A 16,506-nucleotide genomic window follows, 5' to 3' on the forward strand; every position below is an offset into this window, starting at 1 on the left:
AGGTCCATTCCTGGTTTTTGAGTGGTTAATTGGAGCTAAGAGTTTCACATGGACTTTTTTGCCTGGGCTGGCTTTGAACAACAATCCTCATATCTCCTGAGTAGGATTACAGGCCTGAGCCACCAGTGCCTGGCTAAAGAAGAAATCTTATGTTTTATTTTTTGTGGGCTCGTAATGTTAGCCCATAGCTGGGCCACCGCAGATTGTGCAGATTGGCAGCTCTAACACTGTTACATTACAACTATCAGCAAAAGTGGCAGAGCTTGGTTCTGCTCGTGAGTATAATTTCATTAATTTTATCTTAATCTGGAAAAATCATACCTTTTCCATTTCAGGCAAGAATAGCAACATTTTTTTTTTTTTTTGGGGTCCGGTCGTGGGGCCTGAACTCTGGGCCTGGGCACTGTCCCTCAGCTCTTCAGCTCAAGGCAGCGCTCTACCACTTGAGCCACAGCGCCACTTCCGGCTTTTTTCTTTTTTCTTTTGTGGTGCTGAGGAATCGAACCCAGGGCGTCGAGTATGTAAGACAAGCGCTCTACCACTGAGCCACCTTCCCAGCCCAACATTTTCTTTTTAATAAAAAGATTGATAGCTGGGGTCTTGTGCCTAATGCCTGTAATCCTAGTTTACTTAGGAGGCTGAGATCTGAGGATCAAAATTCTAAGCCAGCCTGGGCAGGAAAGTCCATGAGACTATCTCCCAGTTAATCACAAAAAAAGCCTGAAGTTGGTGAAGAGCTAGCCTTGAGCAAAAAAGCAGCTCAGGGACAGCTTGCCCAGACTCAGAGTTCAAGCCCCAAGATTAGCAAAAAAAGGAGTCATAAAATGATAGGTTGATAAAATGAATAATTTTCTGGTAGGTATGTATTATATTTTGTACCGATCTCTAGTGAAAGATATAAAATAGCTTATTATTGATAATGTTCATGATCCTGTTTTGAATTTTGTACACTATTTTATCAGGATGATTTGACTTCCACAAATGCAGAACTGAGAGGATTTGCAGACCAGAATCTCTGTCTAACGAAAGGTAAGGGTTATTGGATAAAAATTTTCTCAAAATTAACTTTATTGCCTTTGTAAAGTTATTTTACAATTATGATGTATAATCAGTGTGTTGTATCAAGTCAGTTGCCTGTCTTGTCTGTAGAGATCTCTCAAAGATCATTGATGTGTGTGTGTATGTGTGTATATATATATATGTGTGTGTGTGTGTGTGTGTGTTTTTCTATATGTTCTCTAATATTTAGATAAATTCCTATAGCCAACATGGCTTACTGGGTGATACTTATATTAGAAATCCCACCCACTCTTGTAAAAACTTACACAGGAACCAGGAAAACCTTGTACTCTATGTCTTTCAACCGTTTTTTGAGTATATACAGTGTCTAGTGTTGGTTTCAAAATAATCCAGAAAAAAATTGATTTTATTATATAATGCATATATATTTACATAATATCCTTAGTCAGCTAAATTTTTATTTTTTACTTTTTGGGGGAGGTGGGGGTTGGAGACACACAGTTGACAGTAACCCAGACTAGCCTTGAACTGCCAGTAGTTCTGCCTCTGCCTCCAAGTGCTGGGATTAGAAGGGTCACCATCACACCTAGCTAAGGTGTTACTTTTTTTCTTTTTGGACAGTTGTTTTTGTAGTACTGGGGTTTGAACTCAAAGCCTCACATTTGCTAGGGAGACACTGTAGCTTGAGCCTTGGCCACTGGCCCTTTTTATGTTTTTTTTTTGTTGTTGTTGTTGTTTTTGCAATATTTTATTTTTGCTTTATTTTATGTCCTAGCTAACTTGGATCATGGTTCTCCTTTTTATTGCTTCCCATAAAAAGTAGCTACATTAAGCTAGGCATTGGTGGCTCATGACTGTAATCCAGCTACTCAGGAAGTTGAGGTCTGAGGATCATGGTTCAAAGCCAGCCTGGGCAGGAAAGTCCGTGAGTCTCTTATTTTTGTCCATAGTGGGGCCTGAACTCTGGGTCTGGGCACTGTCCCTGAGCTCTTCAGCTCAAGGCTAGCCCTCTACCACTTGAGCCACAGAGCCACTTATGGCTTTTTCTGCTAATGTGGTGCTGAGGAATTGAACCCAGGGCCTCAGGCATGCAAGGCAAGCACTCTACCACTGAGCCACCTTCCCAGTCCTAGATCTTTTGATTCTTTCCTGTCAGTCCTGAGTCTCAGCCCATTCCCCACTCTAACCTTTCCTGGTGTTTTTCACATTGGACAATACTTGAGCTAACTTGGTTTTTCCAGTCGCATTCTGCTGTCTTCAGTTCTCAAATTTGTATTTCATTCTCTAGTTTGTTGCTCACCTGAGAATTTCTTTCTTTTTACTTCTCTGGAGGCTATTGTAAATGGTCCATCCTAAGCAAGTTATAACTGCTGTTTCTACTATCTGTATCATCTCAAGGTTAAAGTCAATGATTGTGTTTTCTCTAGAGAATGAGTCATGTCCCCGTTTCTTAGGTTGTCAGGTAGTTTTGGGTATATCCTGTCAGCATGTTGCAGAGACTGGATTTGTTTATATTCTGCTGAAAGGTGTTAACCAGTGCCATTGTCTTGGATTTAGGGAGCACGTCACTGCATTGGATTCAGACTGTAAACCCTGTCTTCCTCATGCTGGTAGCCACCCGATCTTTATTTGGTTTTTGAGATGATTTAGATGTACTTGGGCTGCTTAGCGTCTGCGCAGGCACACACGGCTCAGGACTCAGTCAAGAATTACCTGGTGTTTTTTTCCTAGGATCTAACGGTGCTTTGACAAAGAAAAAAGAGCACAGAGATAACGTGCTGTTTTCACCACGGCCCACGGCCTGTCGGTCACGCGTGATCACTATGACGCAGTACTGTTAATGTGAACTTTGATCCCCTGGCAGGAATCGCAATTGTCAGGTTTCTGCACTGGAGACTTCTCTTTTCTGCCCCTCGTTTCCCTGCCTCAGCCTACGGAGCCCACCCTGCCCAACTGGCATCTCCGGGGACTCACTGCGGAAACAAACTTCACACATAACGAGAACTCAGTCTGCACCCAACATGGATCTCTTCTCCTTTATTATTTATTCAGCCACTTATTTGTATTTGCATGCATTGTGAGTAGTATTAAGATCATAAGCCAGTACTATACTTTTTTGTTTTGCTTCGTTGCTTGGATTGGCTCAGCTATGGCTGTGGCGAGCGCCTTCAAGTTGGTCTCTTTCCAGGTAGCTTCACCGCTGTGCTCAGAACTAGCCTTAGCTCTGAGCATGCCCTCGCCTTGGCACCCCGCACAGTGCTCGTCCTGTGTATGTCCTGTCCAGTCCTCAGATCTGCCAAGTTCTGAGTCTGGGTTCCTCTTAGAGGTGCCAGAATATCACCAGGAGTGCGAATCTCAGTGCCTTGTGCCCACTCCGCACCAGAGTCTTTCACAGAAGAGAGAACAAGGTAGTACTCGAGAACAAGAGCTTAGCTTAGCTGTTTTTCTCAAGGCTGATGCTCTGCCAGTTGAGGCACACCTCCGCCTGAGGCTTTTTGCTGTTAACTAGAGGTAAGGGTCTCTCAGATTTGTCTATTCAGGCGGGCTTTGAACCTTGATCCTTGTTGGATCAAGCTAGGCTTACAGGCATGACTTACAGGCAACCAGTCAAATGTGAGCTTGAGCAAGTTGGTGTAAGCCAAGATTTCCACACAGGTAAGGATGTATAGTAGTTGCTCCTGGAGCATTTGAGGATTAGTGGGAGGTGTTCCCACTTCTCTCCTCGTTCATTGCCTTCATCTGACTCTTCCTTATCTTCCTCCTCCTACCAAGAATCAGTGCCCTCGGGTTCTGCTTTAGCTTTGCTTTTCCCTAGTACATTCCCCTGGGTGAGTTCATCCAGCCCCATGCTTTGGTTACCCATTTTAAAGGAATGAATGATTCCATCTATAACTCTGGCCCAATTCTTTGTGTTATCTTCATTTGAGCAATTGTTTCATCCTCTGAAAGTCTGCTCACCCCATCTCCTTGTTTTATTTAATACCATCTATGCTTTGCTCAAACCAGTTAACACCTTCAGTTCCTTCCCTTTTCCCTCTGGTCGCAGTCAGATGATTAGAAAGTCTTGTTTCCTTTCCCTAAGTCTCAGTTCTCCCCACCTGCTGATCCGTCTCCACTGCTGCTGTCCTGGGCCACACCACCACAGCCTATTCCTTGGCTTACCACAGCCGTGTCCTCACCCCAGACTGACTTTGTTCTGTTTCCTCCACTGAACAAGGCACATGTCCTCAAACAAGTCTTTCCATGTTCACACACACACACACACCCGTGCACAAAACTTACAATAGTTCCTTACTGCCCTCAAGATAAATTCCTAAGTCCAATTTATAAGATTCTTCCTGATGTGGGGTCCTGTTTCCTTAGAAGCTATTCCATTCTGCATGTTGTCTACATGTTTAGAATAAGAGAAAAGGCAGAAAACAACCCAGAGACTGTCTACATACATAGACATATTTTTACTGATTTAATGGGAAAGAAGGAGGGGGAGAGAGCGCACCCCTCCTCCTATCGTTAAGGTGAGACAGTAATGGCAGGCTCTGAGATGAAGGAGGGCTTGGACATTGAACAGTGCGTGACTCATGGGGCTCAGGATGACTCTGTTGAGCAGATGAAGCCCCGACATAATTCTGTGGTCAGCTTGTCTCCTGACTTCCAATTTTGTATCTTCCATTTATAAAGGAATTGTCTGAGAAGGACAAAAGGAAGTTGCTGTAAAGCTTTCTGTCCAGATAATCCCATAAAGACAAGTCTGGAAGCAGAAAGGTGAAATTAATTGTGAAAACACTCAGAAAGGAATTTTAGTGATTGTTTTTGGTGATACTTACTATTGAATAATTATTCAAATACCCATTAAAATAAAAGGCAAAGTTTGTTATCTTTACAATTAAATAACCATTCAGATGAGAAATCTTGCCATCAATTACATTGGAGAACTAAGGAAAATGATTTTTTAAAAAGGGAATAATTGCAAATATGAAGAAAAAACCCAGGAGGCAGAGATTATTAACAGTGAAACTAAGCAGTATCTGATGTTTTTAAATAGTTTGAGAACTCTTATTCTCTGGGTCATAAAATTTTATGGTGTAATACTCAAAAAAGACATGTAGCTCAGTGTTGGTGACTCATGACTAGCTACTCAGGAAGTCGAAATCTAAAAACTCAGTCTGAAGCCAGTCTGGACAAAAAAGTCCATGAGACTCTTAACTCTAAACACTAAAAAGCCAGGCTGGAGGTATGGTTCAAGGGGTAGAGTGTCAGCTGAGCAAGTACAAGGACCCTAAGTATAGTTCAAACTTCAGTATTGGCCCCCCAAAAATAAAGAAAAGCTGCTAATATTCAAGAAATGGATGATTATTTTGCTTGCAAGATTTTGAAACTTTCTTTCCTATTTGATCCAGATCTTTATAAAACAGTTGTTAAAACAGTGGATGTGTTCACTAGAAAATCTTAACCATGTGTGTTAGAGAGCAGAACACAGAGCTTAAGCCAGAGACACTGTGCTAGGAAGCACAGGTTAGATAAGGCTCCACTTAGAATGGCGGGTTTGACTCCTGGAGATGAAACCCTTTAAGGCCATGTTTTTAGTATCCATGAAATTTGTTCCTCTCCTCAAAGGTATTTGTCATCAGTACGTGTGGCTCATAGATCTCAATGGATTCTAGCAGACACAAAATGGAGCTTAATTACTATTGAACTGGTTTAGGGAAAAATATGTCAGAGTGGCATAAACTCTGAGCTTAGCTCATTTGTATGGAATTTTTTTTTTTCCTGGTTGTATGGCTTGAACTCAGGGCATGGCCGCTGTCCCTGAGCTCTTTTGTTCAAGTCTAGCACTGTACCACTCTAAGCCACAGCATTACTTCCAGTTTTGTGTGGTTCATTGGAGATAAGTATCTCACCGGGCTTTTTCTGCCCAGGCTGGCTTCAAAGTCAGATCCTCAGATCTCAGCCTCTTAAGTAGCTAGGATTACAGCCAGGAGCCACTAGCACCCAGAAGGAAAAGTTTTTTGTTGTTGTTGGTTGTGGGCTTGAACTCTGGCCCTGGGCACTGTCCTTGAGCTCTTCAGCTCAAGGCATGCATTCTACCACTGAGCCACAGCACCACTTCTGGTTTTCTGGTGGTTCATTGGAGATAAGATTCTCACAGACTTTCCTGCCCAGGCTGGCTTTGAACTATTATCCTCAGATCTCAGCCTCCTGAGTGGCTAGGATGACAGGCATGAGCCACCGGTGCCCAGTGGGAAACTTTTTTATAAAGACAAGGAACCCTTTTTATATTCAAAAGAGAAAGCTTCTATCCTCTTCCTCCAGCCATAATTAGTTGTGTAGTTATGCATGGATCTCAACTTACCCTGTATTTTTGGAAACAGAAATGTCTTCCTCTGACATTTTTCTGTTCCCAGTAGCCAGTTCGGAATGCAGTCACTTTAACTTAAAGCTTATCCATGGACTAAAAGGATGTATGGAATTCTCAGCACCCCAAGATCCTCTTCCAGATTCTGAATAGACCCCAATTCATCATCATCCAGATGCACGTTACCATTAGGCTCCAAAATTCTTCCCTGAATGAGAGGCCAAACAACCCGCCAGGAACAAATTATTTTTTTCCTTGGCAGAGTGATATCAATTCTTAGCACACATGAAATCTAGCCAAGAAACAGAACTGATCTAAGATAAGGAGTTTCCTTAACTAGTCTAATTTTCTAATTTTCGCTAGTTATCTTTTTTCCACAAAGTTGCCTGATATAGTTAAAGTCGGTGCAAATGATTCCTTTTTTTCTTTTCTTTCATAAAAGGTCTTATTAGAGGGCTAGGAATGTGGCTTGCCTAACATGCATGAGGTCCTGAGTCCGGTCCCCAAGATGAGACTCACAGGAATACAGCAAAACAAAACTCAGGGATGTGCGATAGCTAAGAAACTTGGGGAGGCCTGTGCTGGCTGTGGGAGCATGCTCTCACCCACCACTGATGGGAGGTGTATCGGATTGACAGTCCCCATGGTGCTCCCTGAGGTCCCGCCTTTTAGTGGCTTGTGGCGCTGCTGACCAGGGAAGAGATGTGGTTGATGCTGGCACTGGGCTCCTCTCATGGGCTATGACTTTTCTATTGTGACTTAGCAAATCACTCTAAAGCCTGCCTAAACAAACAGTTTCTGAAGATCAGGAATCTAGGAGCGGCTTATCTAAAGAATTCCACCTCAAGGTCTCTCAGGAGTTTGTAGCCAAGCTGTTCCTAGGACTGGAGTTGTGAAGGCCCAGCTGGATCTACTTCCAAGATGGCTCACTGACATGGTTGTTGGCAGGAGCACTAGGTCCCGCCCTGGCCGCCCTTACTAGGGGAGACCTTGGAGCCTTGTCTCCTGGCCGAGGCCAACGCCAGACTCTAACATACTTGGTCTGCATTTGTTGGAGATGTTTGTTCTGCTCTCTTTTTCCCTCCTTTCTTCTCCCTCCTCTTCCTCTTCCTCCTCTTCCTCTTCCTCTTTTTTTTTTTTTTTTGTCGGTCGTGGGGCTTGAACTCTGGGCCTGGGCGCTGTCCCTCAGCTCTTCAGCTCAAGGCGAGCGCTCTACCACTTGAGCTACAGCGCCACTTCCGGTTTTCTGGTGGTTTATTGGAGATAGGAGTCTCACGGTCTCTCCTGCCCGGGCTGGCTTTGAACCTCGATCCTCAGATCTCAGCCTCCTGAGTAGCTAGGATTACAGGCGTGAGCCACCAGCGCCCGGCCCTCTTCCTCTTTTTCCTCCTTATCCTCCTCCTTCTTTTTGCTTTTTTTTGTAGTGCTAGGGATCTAGGACAGAGCCCTGTGTTTGTTAGGCAAGCCCAATGCCACTGAGCTACATGCATTTCATAGCTAGGCTTTAAATATTGCCACAGCATGTTGTCATGCTCACAGCAGAGAGCATGCTTTGCATGCCCTGGTTCTAACTCCAGCATGAGATTTGGGCATAGTTTTGTTTAAAAGCAAGTTTGTTGTTTATCTGAAAGACAAATGCAGCCTCCTGTAATTGGTTTATTATTATTATTTTGAGAAGGGATCTTGCTGTGTTGTCCAGGCTTTCCTAGCATCACCTGAGAACAAGTGATGATCTAGCAAGTAGCTGGGACTGTAGGCACTTGGCACCATATTCAATAGGATATGACATATTTTACATATAGCCCTACTTCTACTCTTTTTTTTGTCAGTCATGGGGCTTGAACTCAGGGCCTGGGTGCTGTCCCTGAGTTCTTTTTGCTCAAGCTTAGTGCTCTACCACTTTGAGCCATGGTGCTACTACTAATTTTCTGGTGGCTAATTGGAGATTAGAGTCTCATGGTCTTTCCTGCCAAGGCTGGCTTTGAACTGGCATCCTCAAATCTCAGCCCCCTGAGTAGCCAGAATTACAGGCATGAGCCACCAGCACCTGGCCCTACCTCTAGACTTATGTTTGTCTTCTGTGCTCCTTTGGTTCCTTGTGTGGTCCATTTCTGCGTTTACTGCGCTCTGTTTTAGCTCTGTGCGTAGATGTCAGTGTCTTGTTGGTTTATCCGCTGTGGCAGCCTGTGTGCCAGGTCCCTGGTGACCGTCAGCCTATGCTCAGTAGTCCAGGGACTGTTGAAAGCACGGAAACAGTGGGTTATGCGATACCACACATGCGGTTGGTAGCAGGGTCCCCCCAGGTCTCACCCACGTCAGGGTTAGGTGTTGGTACTTGAACAGGTAATGGGCACACGGTCGCTAGCGTCTCCTCCATTGCATGGGCTTGGTCGATAGTGGTATCAGCAGAGAGTGGCCGTTGTCCTATCTCAGTGCCGTTCCCCCTGAAGAATCGCACATGAGTTGTTAAATGTGTGACTGTGTGTTCAGGTTGCCGTAAGAACAGAAATTGAAGTTCAGAGAGAGGAGCTTATTATCCTAGGAGGGGGAGTGCTCAGCACCCTTTGGTGTTTTCAAATTGGTCAGTAGTTACAATGAATTAGAGGCATCAAGTGAGTTTTCTGTGTAGGATTAGGGGAGTACCTTTCCCTTGAAGGGAAGAAGGGAAGAATGGATGACCGTGAGCAGGGGTCGTGGAAGCCCACAGGTTCATGGCTGGACGTTAGTCCTCACATGTCTTCCTGACCATGGGTGGCTGTTAGGTTGATTATAAAAATACACAGGATGGGCTGGGAAGGTGGCTCAGTGGCAGAGCACTTGCCTTGCATGTATGAGGCCCTGGGTTCGATTCCTCAGCACCACATAAGCAGAAAAAAAAAAAAGCCGGAAGTGGCGCTGTGGCTCAAGTGGTAGAGCGCTAGCCTTGAGCTGAAGAGCTGAGGGACAGCGCCCAGGCCCAGAGTTCAGGCCCCACAATCGGACCCAAAATATTATATACACACACATATACACACACACAGAGGTACATTATATGTTCTGAATTTTTTTTTTTTTTCCGTGGGGGCTTGAACCTAGGCCTGGGCACTGTCCCTGGGCTTCTTTTGCTCAAGGTTAGCACTCTATCGCTTGAGCCACAGTGCCACTTCCAGCTTTTTCTGTGTATGGGGTGCTGAGGAATTGAACCCAGGGCCTCATGCTTACGAGGCAAGCGCTCTACCACTGAGCCACCTTCCCAGCCCACAGATAGATTATATGTGAACTTGGAATCCTTCCTTGTCCAGCTCTGGGAGAGGGCGGGTGCTCTCTAGTGTAGAGTTATGGTAGATAGATGTCTAGTTCTTGGAACTTGGATTTGTGTGTGCGCCTGAGCTGGTACTAGGGCTTGGACTCGGAGCTTTGCATTCTTAGTTTTTTCCACTCAGGGCTGGCTCTCTACCACTTGAGCCACATCTCCACTTTTAGCTTTTTGCTAGGTAGAGAAAGTCTCACAAGTTTGTCTCTGTGGGCTGGCTTTGAACCAGGATCCTCAAATCTTAGCCTCCTGAGTATCTAGGATTGTGGGCATGAATCAACAGCATGGGGCTTCCTTTTGTTTTAAAATAGTAACCACTGTGACCATATCTAGTCCCAGATAGCATAGTCTCACATGATAGAGCAAGCACCTCTGACTGACCTGACAGGTTAGAGATACGCATCTATTTTCTCTGTACAAAGGGCAGGGATAGAAAGTTTACTATTGTTTCCAAATGTAAGAATGCAAATTGGTATATACATGAAAGATTTTAATTTGTAAGGCTGATCAGATTCTGTATGATCTCACTTTTCCTCTTTTATTCCCAAGGTCTTCTGAAATCTGTATAGAATTTCAGTTCTTTGTCCCAAACATTGTAGTGGACGCACTAAAAACAGAATAGAATACGAAAAACAGAATAAAATACAAAAAGATACTGGACCCTCTAAGGTTGTATTTTGTTTGGACTGATATGTTTACAAACCAATTTAATTTTCACTCTATGTCATCCTATAGTATCATCTCTATGCACATAGTGTAATAGAGGTATGAATAAAGGCGGTTTTGTTTGGCCTTGTGTATACACACGAATCTATCCTCAAGCCTCAAAACAGTGCTTGGCTTCTGGTAAAATGTTCAGTAAATGTTGACTCAAGCATGTGTTTTAAACTAAATTATTTTTATATCTCTCCAGTTCAGAATGCTATGATTTCATTGCCTTAAAAAAAAAAGTTACCTACTTTTATGTCTGTGTGTGCCCCATACCAGGATGCAGGAAAGACATTATTACTATTGATAATTAGAGGGTTACCCGGTATTGCAAAGAGTAGATTTGGAAGAGAACTTGTGAGATCCTATTTTGTTCAGCTTTCCTGCCTAGGAAAACTGAGTGCAATGATGAGGTATGTAATTTTAATTAATCATGTAAAAAAAAAACTAGGACAACATAATTGGGTTACCTCTTGAGAAAATGGAGAAAGGTACTTAACCCCAGATATAAAAGGACTAACCTGAAAAAGTGTAAGGCTTCTAACTGTGTGGGAAAGTGGGGGGAAAAAAATGGAGCGCAGCTAAGCTGGTCTTTGTTGATATCAGAAATGGACCTGTCATTCACTTTGGCGTTGAAGCATGGCCTCCTATCTCGGGGGGCAGGACCAGGACTTCTTTCCCCTCCCACAAGAGCCGGCTCAGTTTTTACAGGTTCCGAGAGCCCCCGGCAGTTTTTCAAGGGTTTCTCCTCCTCTTCCTCTCTGAGAAGCCAGGTGCTCGGGCTCTGCTCTCGGGATGCGATAAAGTCTTCGCTTTGGGACCCGCGCCAGCCGATCCTCTGCCTGACATGCTCAGCTCCAGCCATGCAGGGCTCTTGAGTAAGTTCATCTCCGTTTTACATTTTTATCATTTTTCAAAGTGACAGCGATAAAACACCAAACTCCAGGCTCACATTTTTTATAAATCTCATTTGAATTTTAACTGGTTCCTTGTAAAATTCAAATGAGACTTACCCAAAAAATGTGAGCTTGGAGTTGGTGTTCCTATCACGGTCACTTTGAAGCATTTTTTCCCCCTTTAGAATAAAAAGCCTTCCTTTTAATTGAATGAGAAAGCAGGGTTGACATAGGGAAGCCGGGGTCTCTTAACTCCCCAGACTTTGCTTCTAACATTAGCAAGTGTGTACTGGTCCGGCCAAATCCCGCTCACAAGTTTTCTTGAGCATCTTTTTAGTTCACGGAGAAGTAGTTTACATTGAGCTTTTCTGAACTCGATTGCTTCCGTCTGACACAGTCTCAAGTTTCCAGTGAATGGTAACAAAGACTGTGGAGTGCTCTGCGGAGAGAGGCTGCCCCGGGCTCCAGGTAAGAGAGCGCCTGGCTCTGCACTCGTGGGTCAGTTTTTACACGGGTGCTTTAGGTTTGTTTCAGTGCAGCAATGGGAAATTGAAAAACAGTCAGAAGCATGCACATTTCCAGATGTCCTTGCTGGGTGCAGACAGAAAATCCACGGGGCACCATGGGGAGGGGTAACTTAGGGGGAGGGGCAGAGTTAGCCTATTTTATCCTTGCTCTTGGACATCAAGTAAAATGCTTAAGATATGGATGGAATTGGGGAGCATCGTGTTCAGTCAGGTGCTGGGGAAGCGTTTAGGAACATGAGTGGTTGGCTGGGATGTTTCCTGGTAACTGCTTACAAAAACAGTCCAGGGGTACTTTCATTATTTTCCTCCCTTAGTAGTCAGTAAAATAAGCTTTGCCGATAATTCAACCTTACTTTCCATTTATGAAAACTTTGAAATTGTCAACCGCAGAACACACTTGCTCGGGATCTTAGGAAATCAGCCTGACACTTGAAAAGTAATTCAGCTTCCATCCCTCGCCTTCTCTTTTCTTCTCTTTTCTTTTCTTTCTTTTCCATGTACATTTTTCTTAAAAGTGTTTGTGCTTTGAACATGTCAGCTGTATTCTAATGAAGCGCGGTCATTGTTTGCTCATAAAGGGGCCGGCGCATTCCACTGCTTTATGGTTTATTAGGAGCCGCCGCGTGAGAGTGGGTGGCACTGTTTGGTGTCTGCCTCTTGGGGTGGTGACTGCCATTCTGTTGGCCTTGGATTTGCAAAAGAAAATAGAGCGTGCAAGATGCTCTGTGCATCTGGAGATGGGAGGAAACCTCAGCCCTGGAACGCTTCTTAGGGAAGAAGCTGGGAATTATGTGCTGACTTGTTTGAGTTGATCATTTCAAGAGCACCTTAAAATCTGCCTTGTAGTTACAGTCTGTTTTCTATTGGCAAGTGCAGTTTTGATGTATATAGCATTTAGTGGTTCTTTGAACTCTTACAAGGAATTGAATGTCTCTGGATAAGCTATAACATTTTACTGGATACAGTAATATTTGAAACAATACATTCACTTGGAGGTTTAAAGAACTGGGTTGGGGGAGGGGGAGAGGGAGGGAGAGGGAGGTCAGGCGGAGAGCTTTTTCTTTCAGTTAGGAAGCCCCAAGAAGAAAAAAGCAACAGATGTTTCTTCTGTGACAATTAAGCTTGCTCTATTCAAAACTCACAGTAGTTGGAGAGAGAGAGAGAGAGAGAGAGAGAGGTGATCATAAATCAGCAAATAAATAAAACAGCCACATAATTGAGTTAAAATTTATCCTTTTATAGTCAGGATTTGAGAATCAGTAGAGACACAATGAGTAACATTTTCTAGTTTTTTAATATTCAAAAAAAGCATGTGCAATTAATGTGGGAGTGAATTTTTTAATATTGCAACTGAAGTTGTGGAAAAATGGATCATTAAATTGTATGAATTGAAAAATACCCTACACCATATAAATTATATAGGAAATACACAGGTTGCAAAAGCTTCCAAATGGCACAATAGGTTCAAAGGCTTAAAATGAAATTGAAATATGGAAGATTAGTGGCCTCTATTGAAAGATGATTCCATTTTCTGAGAAACTTGAGTCCTGATCCAGAGACCTTCAAATAAGAAGTGTGGAAGGGACATTTGGAGTGTAGCTTGGGTTTGCTTGCTGCAAAGATCAGGAAAGCAGAGCTGGAAGCAGTATGCATGGAATGAAAGCAGTCAGAAAATGTTCAAAGTGAATTTGTGGAATTCATAATGAGTCAAGAAAAAAACTTCCCGTTTACCAATAACACAGAACAACTGTGCTCTTGTGCACATTAAAACTTCATGCGTTTGCCTTTTCTCCTGGTTTCGTTTTGAGATAGGGTCCCCGAGCTCTTCCCACGCTGACCTGGAACTCTCATTCCCCTGCCTTAGCCTCCGGGAGTACTCGCTGCTCTTACAATAGTGCACCACCACACTGTGCTTCAGGGTAGCCCTTGTGGAACTGGTGCCACGCCCCACTCCAGATCTCTCAGAGTACTTGAAGTATATTGATCAAATATTGTTTGTTTGTTAATTCAAGTTCACCCTGGAACTAGTTATCTGACGCTTGTTGTCACTCTTTGGATGGTGTCCTAATACCTGAGCCACTCCTCCAAGTCTGTGCTTTTTGTTGTTGTCAGTCGTGGGGCTTGAACTCTGGGCCTGGGCGCTGTCCCTCAGCTCTTCAGTCCAAGGCAAGCGCTCTACCACTTGAGCCACAGCACCACTTCCAGTTTTTCTGGTGGTTATTTGGAGATAAGAGTCTCAAGGAGTTCCCTGCCCAGGCTGGCTTTGAACCACCATCAGCCTTCTGAGATCTAGGATTACTGGCGTGAGCCACCAGTACCAGGCTCCAACTGGATTTTCTTGAAAGCTTTCTTCAAATGATGATGACAGATTTTAGAGAGTTTGAAATTTATATCTTTGCTTTAAGATGAAGATACAGCTCTAAAATTATATACGTTTTACTTTTGTAAGGAATAATGAATATAACTAGAGGTTTTTTTTTTCTTCGTTAAGGTAAGTAAAATAACTTAAGTGGATTTAGATATTCTGGGCTGGTCTGTAGGATGTTTATTCTTTTTTATTTTTTCCTAGTCCTGGGGCCTGGACACTATCTCTGAGCTGCTTTTGCTCAAGGCTATCACTTTACTAAAGCCATAGCACCATTTCCTGCTTTTTCTGTGTATGTGGTACTGAAAAATGGAACCCAGGGCTTCATGCATGCTAGGCAAGCACTCTACCACTGAGCCACATTTCCAGCCCCATGATGTTTACTACTTTGACAAAAGAATATAAATGTTGATGGAATAAACACGTTTTAACACTATCAATGTGTGGGACATTGAACTGTCACAGCATCCATAGATTGTAGATATTAAAAGTACATGTCACTATTTTAAATAAGCAGTGGGTTGAATTATTTTAGATGACTTCCCACTGTCTCCTTAGATGTAAGTTATGGGATATTGACTGTGTGTTCAAAAATCATAGGTGAATTGTAGTGTGGATATGTGTTCTGTGTGCTACTCATTTCTCTTGCTCTATATGTTGTCTGTGTGAGAAGCCAAACCAATCTGAGTTTGCTATCTAGAAGCTGATGCTCAGCACCACTCTACTACTGAGAGATCTGTCCCAGACAATCCTTAATGTGCAGAGGGCCCCTCCTACCATCATTGCTGTCATAGTCTAGGTGTAGCATGAAAGACTTCAGGAGTAAAGCACCTGTGGTTCTTGGTGTGTACATGGACTTAGCACAGGACTGAGTGCTTGTGCTCAGGAGCAGCTGTGTAGACTTCCCCCTGCCTTGCATATGTACATAAAACGAAACACAATCTGGGGAGGAAGGAAGATTTGCTTCACGTCTGCGTTCTGGAAGGAAGTCTTTGTATTTCTCAGGAGCACCATAAAGGAGTATGAGCACTGTGGGTTTTTTTTTTTTTTTTTTGCCACTCCTGGGGCTTGAACCTCAGGGCTTGGGCATTGTCCCTGAGCTTTTATTTTTTATTTTGTCGGTCATGGGGGCTGAACTCTGGGCCTGGTCTCCGTCCCTCAGCTCTTCAGCCCAAGGCTAGCGCTCTATTATTTGAGTCACAGCACCCCTTCTGGCTTTTTCTGTTTCTGTGGTGCTAAGGAATTGAATCCAGGGCCTCATGCATTCGAGGCCAACACTCTACCACTGAGCCATCTTCCCAGCCCCATTGAGCTTTTTGTTCAAGGCTAGCACTCTACCACTTGAGCCACAGTGCCACTTCCAGCTTTTTCTGTGTGGTGCTGAGGAACTGAACCCAGAGCTTCATGCATGCTAGGCAAGCACTCTACCACTGACCACATTCCCAGCCCCAGCACTGTGTCTTTGAGTACTGTTAGGAGTCGACTCCTTTTGTTACGGTCGCATGTAATGAATGACGTGGTTTCTTACAAGTGAACTTTTAGATGGTAACTAAGGGTGAAAACCCTCTTTGGTCTACTTCACTTCTGGTACCTTGCTTACTTGGGATGAAAATTTGGCAATTCGTATAATGTTTTAATTTTTTAATGTTTTTATATTTTTGTTTTTTGGGGTTTTTATGTTTTCTTGATGCTTTTATGTGTTTGTTTTTATGCATAATCTTCTAGTACAAAAGGGTGGTTGTTTTTTTATAAGGTCTGATGTTAAGCTTTCTTGCTTTTCAGAATCTTTTTAAAAAAATGCAGATAGCTTCACAGAGCCCACAGCGGCCTGCCTTGCTTACCCAGACCGTGGGCATGTTCCTGCAGTTTGAATAAGTGCTCCCCACAGCCCGTGGAACTGTGATTGTTTATTTTCTAAGTGGAAGTGCTTTGCTCTAATTCATGTATCTTAAAAGTTGTATACGTGTTTTATGGACTCGACCTTTTAACTCAAGATCTATCTGCAGTCATTGTCATCTTTTCTAAATATTAGAGAACCAATTGATTTATTGGTTCACACGGTCTGGTGGCCATCTGAGAGGCATGCTGGGCTTGGTGACATTGGTTTCCCAGGTTCCCTCCCATGTTTCATGCTTGTTAATGGTGCACAGGCTGGCCTGATCTCCTCTGGACACTTGGTAGCTGGCAGGGGAGATAACAGTGTGCGCTGTCGCTGCTGCTCATCCTGAGGCCTGTAAACAAGGTCTACTTGCCATCTGCTCAGTGCATTGGCAAGTGACAGGGCGAAAGGCAGTAGTTGACAGGAAGCTACATATTAAGAAAATAGAACGTTAAGGAGCGATTGT

At 43.6% G+C, this 16,506-nt stretch overlaps 1 protein-coding gene across 7 annotated transcripts in view; it reads left to right on the forward strand.

The window, feature by feature from the left end:
• The first annotated feature begins 962 nt into the window (after window positions 1-962).
• Window positions 963-16,506, forward strand: part of Tfdp2 (transcription factor Dp-2) — a 48,371-nt gene continuing 32,827 nt past the window's right edge. For 5 of the 7 annotated variants that reach the window (XM_042665718.1, XM_042665716.1, XM_042665717.1 and 2 more), the window contains exon 1: window positions 11,188-11,251. In XM_042665718.1, the coding sequence (XP_042521652.1) occupies window positions 11,221-11,251 (31 nt within the window). In that variant the 5' untranslated portion in view covers window positions 11,188-11,220. Of the gene's footprint in view, window positions 1,030-11,187; window positions 11,252-11,665; window positions 11,738-16,506 lie in introns of those variants that run through there. The other 2 variants (XM_042665720.1, XM_042665721.1) reach the window with 2 other exon arrangements.

Source organism: Dipodomys spectabilis, unplaced genomic scaffold, assembly GCF_019054845.1.
Source record: "Dipodomys spectabilis isolate Male_0828 unplaced genomic scaffold, ASM1905484v1 ptg000342l, whole genome shotgun sequence".
Lineage (NCBI taxonomy): Eukaryota > Metazoa > Chordata > Mammalia > Rodentia > Heteromyidae > Dipodomys > Dipodomys spectabilis.